At 59.0% G+C, this 9431-nt stretch overlaps 1 protein-coding gene across 1 annotated transcript; it reads right to left on the bottom strand.

The window, feature by feature from the left end:
* Positions 1-2431: 2431 nt before the first annotated feature.
* Positions 2432-8843, bottom strand: LOC133210943 (uncharacterized). Its single transcript, XM_061350835.1, has 11 exons — positions 8580-8843; positions 8348-8419; positions 7768-7839; positions 6847-6918; positions 6339-6419; positions 5815-5886; positions 5342-5416; positions 5111-5229; positions 3644-5004; positions 3394-3507; positions 2432-2494 (listed from the first exon to the last, which is right to left on the bottom strand). The coding sequence occupies exons 1-11, from the start codon at positions 8747-8749 to the stop codon at positions 2432-2434; spliced, it is 2271 nt and encodes a 756-aa protein (XP_061206819.1). The 5' UTR covers positions 8750-8843.
* Positions 8844-9431: the final 588 nt, after the last annotated feature.

Genomic DNA, 9431 nt, shown 5'->3' with positions numbered 1-9431 from the left:
CCTACATGAACACCAGCTTTAACGGAACAAATATTCTGCAAATGTTCACCTTCTCACAGTCAGACTCCACCTGAGCTCTGTGGCTTCAGGAGAGGTCGAGGTGGGCCCCGTGTTACTTAGCAACTTTCAGAGGAGAGAGAGAGAGAGAGAGAAAGGGGGGTGTTGGGGAGGCAGAGAAATTGAGGCATCGCCAGTCTGCCAATGGGGGTGTTTGGTGTGGAGAGAGCAGACTCTGGGGCTGAGACTGGCTGACAGTCTGGGTCTGAGACTCTGGGGATGAGACTGTTGATGAGATTCGATTGCTAAGACTCTGGGCCTCAGACTTTGGAGCTGATACTGTCAGACTCTGACTGTGACTGAGACTGTGGGGCTGAGACTGGGGTCTAAGATGCTGGCGCTGAGAGTCTGGGGCTGAGGCTGTTGCTGTGACTATAACTAAGACTCTGGGATTCAGACTTTGGGGCTGAGACTGTAGCTGAGACTCTGTGGTGCAGGCTCTGTGGCTAAGACTGCAGGGCTCATACTCTGAGATGAGACTGGGGCTGAGACTCTGTGCCTGGGAATTTAAGGTGGAAAAGCAAGGAGCAAGAGCAGCGCTGGTGGCATCGTTGCGGACCTCACAGCCTGCACAAGAGGCCTGACCGCAGTTTTCTGTCCTGCCTCTTCAGCTGTGCTAGCAGAGGCCAAACATTTCCTGCTCTGCTCCCTGTGCTGCAGGACGGCCGGGAGCAGACGCCACAATATGTATAGGGGTGTTGTGTAACCTGATGAATATGTGTAATTGTAGAGAATAATGAGGGGAGAGATGAGGTTGTGGCGGGCCTGCCTTTGGAGGAGCTATCCCCCGTGCACCTCAGCTGAATAAAGCATACCTACTTTACAACTGGAACGAGTTGTGGAGTCTCTCTGCTTATCAGATCTAAGTTAAGCTAAAGGTACTTTAGAAGGATGGCGTGAAACAATTTAATCACGTTTAGTGGGGCCACAGACTTGAACACTGTTATCTTTGACCTAAGTTAGGCTAAAAGTACTTTAAGCCTATGTTTTCCAGGCACTAGCATTTCTTTATCAAGCCAGCCTTGCCCCACACCCCGCCTTCTGTTTTACCTTCACAGATTCCTTTGCTATGCGACTCCGTTTTGCTCAAGAGTTGTGCCCATTTTCAACTTCTTGTCTAATCTTGTGTCTTTAGCGAGCTTTGTGAGCTCACACAGTTATATCCACACAGCAACACCAGCCAGTACATTCATGTGTTTATCACATTTGTAAGGCAAAAGTGAGGGAATTCCCGCTTTTGTCCGAAGGGAGCTGAGCGGAGCCAAAGCCTCCCAGAGGGGACAGAGCTGACCGAAGGGAGCCCAGCAGAGCCGAGGGAAGCCGATGCCACCTGAAGAGAGCGGAGCCGAAGGGAGCTGAGCGGAGCCGACAGCTGCCCGAAGGGACCCGAGCAGCCACGCTCCCCCACACGCACACACACATGTGCTGCACGTGTTTTCTCCCATGCAGGCACACACGTGTGCAAGCACACACACTTGGCGGCAGAGCCTCAACCGCTCCCAGTGCTACAGCACCTGTGAGCACACACACAGAGGCTCAGACACACGCATGCTGCGTCCATCAACTCACAGGACACGGGGAGAACGAACAACCCAACACTTTTATTGGTGACTCCAAAAAACGTCTGTCCTGCTCCATGGGTAAGGACCACACTCTGGGGCTCGGGGCGCTTCTGGGACAAGCAAAAGCCAATCTTCCTCTGATGACACAGGACTGGGAACGACTGTCGAGGTTCTGGGATCGCTGCAGTGACAGCAAGGACAGAACAGCAATGTCACAAAAGTCACTGGGGAGGGAGTTGGAACTGAGTGAGCATTAAGCTCCCTCCCAACCCAAACCACTCGGTGAGACTGTGCTTCTGTGAACATCAAGGAAATAAGAGCTGGGAAATAACAGCCAAGAAAATAACAGCAAGGAAAGAGCATCTAAGGATATAGCCAAGGAAGCAACATCAAGGAAACCCTCAGCAGTTCCTACATGGAACAAGAGCTGAACTCGGCACCAGCATTGCCACCATCACATTTACCTTATGTCAAAGAGCACCTCCTCCGAAGCTGACTCCTGAGGATCGAGCTGAGCCAGGGACGCCTTCTGCAGGGCAGGGATTGGAGAGGTGAGAAGCAGGGCTGAGGCAGGGACGGGGTAGAGGGATAGAACTGGCGCCTGCTCCTGCCCTTACCTTCTTGTCCCTCTTAGTGGCTTTTCTTCTGCGCCACCACTTGCGCCGCAGCTTCTGAAAGCACCTGGAAACAGGCAGGAGCAGAAGGATGAGAAGCAAAGGATGAACTCCTCCAGTGCTGGAGGAGTTCTGGGGGCTCTGGACAGGGCTGGGTGCTGCTGGAGCAGAGCCTGCTGGGGCAGGGCAGGGCAGGAATTACCGCTTCAGGCGCCGTCTCCTGCTGCCTTGGGAATCCTCGTCATCTTCCTCGGCAGAGACCTAGTGACAGAGAGACAGAGACTCGGAACATGGAGGTTTCCACATGGAATTCTGCAGCATGGGGGAGCCGGAAGGTTCTTCCTCCAGCCCAGTGCCTTCTACACACGTGCAAGGCTGTGCCAGCAGCCACGCCTTTAAGAAGAGCCCTCCATGCCTCCCTGCCCAGCTCCCCACTGCTCCCTGCCTCTGGAATGACCCAGAGTTCTCCTCAGCCTTGTTAATTTCTACCTTTCTCCTCTGCACAGAGCTCTGCAGGCTCCCCCCCCGCGCCTGCAACACGCACCATGCCTTCTAAAGACATGGAAGCTCATTTGTCTCTTCGGAGGAGAAGGGCCCCAAAGGGAGGTTCAAACTCCACAGCAATGATCGGGCCCCCGCCCTGTGCCCAGGCACGGCACCGACACACCGGAGCCGCAGCATCATGCAGAAAGGCTGGGTATGGGCTCAGGGCAGGGAGCAGGGGCATTGCTGCATGGCTGGAAGCAACGGGTGCTGCAACAGAGCAGGGCCAGGACAGGAGCTGGGGAGGGGATGCTTGGGGTGAGGGATTACAGGCTAGAGCCTGGTAAGGGCTGATGGCAGAGGCTGTGATGAGAGGGAGCTGCAGCCCCCCTGAAGGAAGGAGCTACTGGGAAGATGCCCAGCAGAGCTGGGGACAGACCCTGGCAGGAGCCAGGACAAGCTGCTCCCAGCAGCTCTGAACACCTCCAAGCTCCAGGGTGGGGTACCACAATGAGCTCCAAGTCTGGGAAAACATCTCTTGTGCTCGCCAGCACATCCACAGGTATCTGCAGCAGCACCCGGGCCCCATGAGCACTGTGGGAGCACCCCCCTGCCCCTGTGCTCTCCAGCCCCAGGGTTTGGCTGGCAGCGCTCTGCCAAACGAGTCCTTGGCTCACCTTGAAAGAGCGCTGCACCAGGAGAGCAAGGGACAGGATGAGGTTCACCAGAGCAAACAGCGAGAACGGCAGCACCAGCCACAGCCAGCGAACAGAGGTGTGATTGGCCATCTCCTAGGAGAAAAGGAGAGTGCATCAGGGAGGAGAGGAGCGGGGAAGGGAGGACAGGGGAGGGGAGGAGGAAAGGGAGGCCCCTTCCATACCCCACTGCCCAGACACACACACGCAGCCATGCCCCGCTCTCTCCTACCGTCTCTGCAGATTCACTGTCCATCCTCCTGGGCTGGACTTGGGCATGGGGACGAGAGGTGCCGGCATCCTCCTCCCGCACACACTGCTCAAGGAGGTCAGAGGGCTCCGGGCCACGCTGCCTCTCACTCAGCAGCTTCAGGAGCAGCCCCGTCCTCGAGACCATCTTGGCGCAGGCCTGCTGGAGCTGGGGCAGGCCACAGTCCCCCCGCAGGGCTCGAGCCTCCTGTGCCATGAACCTGCGCAGGGCTCCATCTGGCACCAGAGAGTGGAGGTGGCGGCTGAGCAGGGTGTCAAAGGGGGGTCCTCGCGTGGCCGCGCTGCCTGGGGCGCTGGAGCTGCCCTGTGCCGTTGGGGTCGGGGGTTCCTGCTCCTTGTGCTGCCCGGGTGTGGTGGTGCTTGCAGGGGCGGTGGGTGGTCTCCCGCCTAGAGAGGAGCGCTCTGCTGCAGCCGTGTCCTCTGGCGTGCTGCTGGCAGCAGGGGGGCCGTTTTTAGCCAGCAGAGCATAGTAGAAATACTGGGTAGTGTTCAGTCTCTGCTCTGCTCTACCCTCTGCTGCTGCGGGCTCTTCTTCTGCAGCCCTGCTGCCCACTGTCCCATCAGTGTCCTGCTGCTTCTGCTCCTCATCTGTCCCAGCAGAGTCCTGTGTTGGGGATGGTGCCTCCTCCTCATCTTCTGCACTATCCTCATTCTCCATCCCGTCAGTCGTGTTGGTCTGCTCCATGGCGTCGGAATGATCCTGACTCTCACCAGACCGGGTGAGATGCGAGGCCTCTGTTGGGTATTGTGTAGGGGGCTGTGCTGCAGCAGGGGTGGGTGTTCTCTGGTGGCTGGAGACTGGGAGGATGTCGCTGAGGTTCATACTCCGCACTGCTTCCTCTAAGATGGACTCTGCCCGGGTCAAGCCTAAGCCAGGCTCCTGTTGCTGCCAGCTTATGGCTCTTCCTCCCTCCCCTACTGCCACCTCCTGCCCCTTGTCCCTCTGCGCTGGCCGGGCTGTGCTGGGGCTCTTCACAGTCAGGATGCTCATGGTCTTGTGCAGCTTCTTCTTCAGCTGTGCCACGAGCTCCTCTGCTAGAAAATAGAACCTCCTGGTGTCAATAGAGCTGCTCCAGCCCCTGTGCTGAATGCTCTGCAGCATCACCATCAGCTCCTTGGTGGTGTTGCCCTCCCGCCTCGAGAGCTGCTGAGAGGAAGGTGCTGATGCATTGGGACTGCTCAGGCTCAGGAGAACTGTGAGTGTGACGGTTCTCTGCCCCCTGAGGGAAGGCTCCTTAGGCTGGAGATTCAACACAGAGCTGCTGTTCCCTTTCCTGGGTGGTACTGTTCCCTTCAGGAGCCCTGGTGTCTCTGCCAGGGGAGCTGTAACACACCAAGAGCACATCAGTGACAAGAAGCTTTCTGCCAGACACAGGCTCAGAAGGTTCACTATAGCTGGGGCACATGGGCAGGGCTGGGGGCCAGTTACCGCAGCGGGGAGCAGTGCTGCTGCACACGCTCATGCAGTCGAAGCTGAGGGTCCTGCACGGGGTCTCGGTGCTGTGCTTGTGCTGGCAGAGGCAGCAGGCCGTGTCGATGGACAGCTTGCTAAAGAACAGGGGTTGTGAACAAACACTCAGCATCGCGACCCAGGGCAGCGACTCCAACCCAGGTGGCGCGCAGAAGCCTGCTGGAGGTGGGAGCCAGCCCCTGCACTCACAGTGTTTCCAAGCGGGATGTTCTCAGGAGCAGCATGAGCAGCGTCTGCCGAGTCACTCGTGTGGCACCCAGGTCCCTGCAAGGGTTTCAGTAAACACATTACATTCGAGGTGTAAGCCAGTCCCTGCTGCTTGCGGTGCTGGCCGCAGGGGGATCTGCTGCTACCTAATCCAGGAGAAATGACAGCAAACCCTCTCTCCTTCCTGCTGTGTTCTGCCCCCCCATGGGTCTGAACCAGAAGGGATCCTGCAGATCCCATGGGAGATGGATGCAGACAAGTTTAAGTCCATGTCCCTGTTCCGTGCTGGCTTTGCAGCTGGGGCACACCAGAATTGCTCAGCCTTTGCCTGGCTCTGCCGCTGCCTCCAGCAGGAGAAGGCTGGGATTTGCTGCTGGATCTCTGCTTTCTGGGCCACGGGGCACCCAGAGGCACAAAGATTCATGGTAAGCTGTTGACAAGGAGTCTGTACTTACAGGTGAGTGACTGAAGGCAGCTTGAAGAACCACGTGTCCTCGATAACAGACAGGGGGTTATGGCTCAGGACCCTGAAATGAACCAACACCCCATGTGAGTGGGGGGTGCAGGATGAGAGCAGTGGCAGCGGCTCAGTGCTTCGTGTGTGAGGAAGGGCCTGGGGTGAAGGTTCCAGGCCGGGGCAGATGCTGATGGGCAGATTCACAACATACATCAGGTCCTGACTATCTCCAGCCCAGAGAACAAAAGCCCAGAAGTGCTGCTTCTGGAAAACACAGCATCCCTTTCTTTCCTCCTCAGCTTGCACCTGCTGGTGGCTTCCCTCCAACAGGGCTTTCCCTATTTCTCACATTCCCACTGTCCATGAGCGTTCTAACTGGTCCTGCACCCAGCCAGGCAAAGCCGTGGCCTGACAGAGTTGTCATTCAGCATTGATGCTGCTGCCTATTTGGGGTAAGAGGTGAGCAGAACACAGTGACAAGGGCCACTGCTCTGAGCTCCCCTTAGCCCTTGGAACACTCACAGTGTCTGGAGGAACTGCATCCCGTGCCATGCCCGGAACGTGTCGCTCCGGATCTCGGTGATGAGGTTTCCCTCCAGGCTTCTGGGGAAACAGGAGAGCACAGAAATGAATTGGGTCTGACCCCCAGGAAGCTGGAGTGAAGCAGCTCTGATCTGTAGGAAACAGCCACATCCATGGTGGAACTGGGAGGAAACTGCCATTTTCTCTCCTGCTGCTTGTTAACCTGTCCAGGAGAGGAGACAAAGTGCATGCGTGCTGCACCTCTGCCTGCTCCAGGACACAGCAAGACTCAAGAGGCAGCTTCTATTCCTGCTGGGTTTGCAGAAGCCGTGGCCCCATCCTGGTGTGGCCACCAGCCATGCCCTGAGCTCCGGAGCTGGGCTGCTCCTTCAGCAGGAGAAACTGGAGGCCTTGTTCTAAGAATAACAGGAGCTTTGTCCATCACCAGAAGGTTCTAAATGCAAACAGGCTTCAGCACCCACAGCAGGAAGGAACCCCCATAACTCACATGGTCTCCAGGAAAGGAAGGTTCTCAAAAGCACACGCCTCGATCAGCTGGATTTTGTTGTAAGATAAATCCCTGTTAACAGGAGAACACAAAACGCTGGTGACGTTTGCACTGTCCTGGTTCCTCTCAGGGGCTCTGACACTGGCAGCACAGACCTGCCATAGCCCTCACTTCACACCTCTCTGGCACTGACTTGCAGTGGTGTGGAACCCGAGGTCACGCTCCTGACGGGGGTGGCTGCAGCTCAGAGAGGTTCTCCCAGCTCTGATCCCAGCAGGGGTATTTCAGGGCTGATTTTCCTCTCTGGTAACAGCAGGTTCTTTATGCACGCCCCAACAGCACCCCTTGTGTGAGGCCTCAGGGACAGGCTGTAACGCCCTGTGTGACCAACATGGGGCTATTTCCCCCAGCTCCTAAACGTCACCTCCCTGCACAGCCCTGCTCTGATGTGCGCAGGAGTCCTCTGGCCTGGCTCTAGAAACCAACAGGTTCCTTGTTCCAGCCTGAACTCGCTGCCTGGGCTTGTTCTGCAGCAAACAAGGAGAGAGGAACCTTTGTGGGCAGCGTTTCATGGCCTGCTCAGCCAGAGCCCCCAGCCCCGTCCTGTGGGGGAATGGGAAGTGCCTGCTCCTCTCCATGGGCAATGAAGCTGCACCATGAGCTCCCTCCAAGGCAGCTCTGGGGCATCTGAGCTGAGAGGAGACGAATGCACAAGGTTTGGCCTCGTGCAGGTCTGTGCAGGGACAGGGCAGCAGCCGCCTGCTCCTGCTTGGCCGTGGGGCAATGGGAGCGCAGCGCGTCCCTGCGGAGCCCTCCCCTGCACCAAGACCCTGCTCTGCTCTGGCTGCAGCCGCAATAGCGGGCAGCAGGGCCAGGGCAGGGGGAGGCCGTGCCCACCACCATGGGCAGGGGGATACTTACAGGTGCCTCAGCAGGAGCAGCCCCTCCAGCGAGCGCCTCTTCACTGCCCGCAGGTTGTTGTGCTGGAGGACTCTGCAAGAGACGGACGAACACGAGCAGTGGCACCCGCGGCTCTCAGGGGCAATGGAGCTCTCAGGGGAACAACCCTGCAGCAGTGCCACCGCAGCCTCTCTGCGGGTCCTGCCACGGCTCATCACACTCATGGCAGGAGCAGGGGCTTGCTCCCAGCCTGCTGACCCTGCCTGCAGCCCGAGCACAGGTTCCACAGGCCCAGGGATGGCCCCGGAGGGCAGGAGGTACCCAGCCCAGGGCACTGCTCGCCATGGAACAGCTCTGGGGATTCACACCCCTCCTTGCTGAGCAGCTCGGCCTTGGCTGCACGTGGCAAGCACTGGTGCGGTGCTCGGCACAGCCTCGGCTCCACAGCCCGGCGGAGGGATGGGGATCCCGGAACCCCTGTGCCATGTCTGGCGCTGGTGGATACTCACAGCTTCTGAGCCCATGGGTATCCCTGCCAGGCCTGCGGGGGGATGGGGATCCCGGAACCCCTGTGCCATGTCTGGCACTGGTGGATACTCACAGCTTCTCAGCCCACGGGTATCCCTGCCAGGCCTGCGGGGGGATGAGGGCGAGCGCGTTCCCAGTGAAATCCCTGCAGAGAAGCCATTGGCAGCGTCACCCCCAGCACAAACCCTTCCCCTGCCCCAGGGCTGCGGCCTGGAGCTGCCCCTCAGCCCTCCACAGGCAGCGGGGGGCCCTGGAGCCGCTCTCGGGGTGTCCCGGGGCAGCGCCCGGAGCTGCAGGGCACTCACAGCACGGAGAAGGGCCGTTGGTGGGTGGCCGGGGGCACGCGGGCCAGGGCAGCGCTGCTGCAGTCCAGGCGGCGCCCGCGGCAGCGGCAGGGCCCCGGGCAGGGCCTCAGGGGCCAGGCCAGGCCGGGGGCCAGGCCCAGCAGCAGCAGCAGCAGCAGCAGCGGTGCCATGGCGGGGCAGGGCCTGAGCGCCTCTGGTACCACACGAGGCTCAAGGCTGGGGATCCAAACCAGGAGCTCTCGGCTGCGACCAGCAGCGGATCTGGGGCTGTGCTGGCCCTGTGGGCAGATATAGCCTGGGGCACCTCACGCCTCACAATGGGGCCTGGCCCATGCAAGAGTTGCATCAGCCAGGCCTGTGAGGTGCATCCCCATTGTGACATGGGACAATCCCTGCCACTGGAGCTGGTCTCTGCCCCACCGGGGGCTGTTACAGACCAGCACCTCTACGTGTGCAGCACATGTGCGTTCAGTGCGGTCTGTGTGCATCTGCCACACGGTGTGCATGCATGTGTGCGTGTGCCTGAGGGCTGCCCTGTGTGGGTACGCGTGTGTACATGTGTGTACACGTGTGTACCTGTGTATACATGTGTGTACCTGTGTGCGGACAGCTTCAGGCCTGACGTGTTGGCTTGGGAACAGCAGTGTCACTTCCAAGGGACACTTGGCAGTGTCGCTGTCACACCCAGACCCTGCGGGGAGCTGCTGGCCACTCTCCTCCTCCATTTGGATGGCAAAGGCTTCCAAGCCAAGGGAGTAAACTCCTTCCCCAAGCTCGCACACCCTCAGAAAGCTGCAGGGCGCCAGAGCACCTCTCGGACCCTATTCAGCACCAGAACACGCTGCATTTGAG

The sequence above is a fragment of the Neopsephotus bourkii genome, unplaced genomic scaffold, assembly GCF_033783945.1.
Source record: "Neopsephotus bourkii isolate Nb327-2 ecotype Australia unplaced genomic scaffold, CSIRO-AGI_Nbou_v1 NB_537, whole genome shotgun sequence".
Classification (NCBI taxonomy): Eukaryota; Metazoa; Chordata; class Aves; order Psittaciformes; family Psittacidae; genus Neopsephotus; species Neopsephotus bourkii.
The sequence above is the reverse complement of the archived record's forward strand: the minus strand, read 5'-3'. Positions and strand labels throughout refer to the sequence as shown.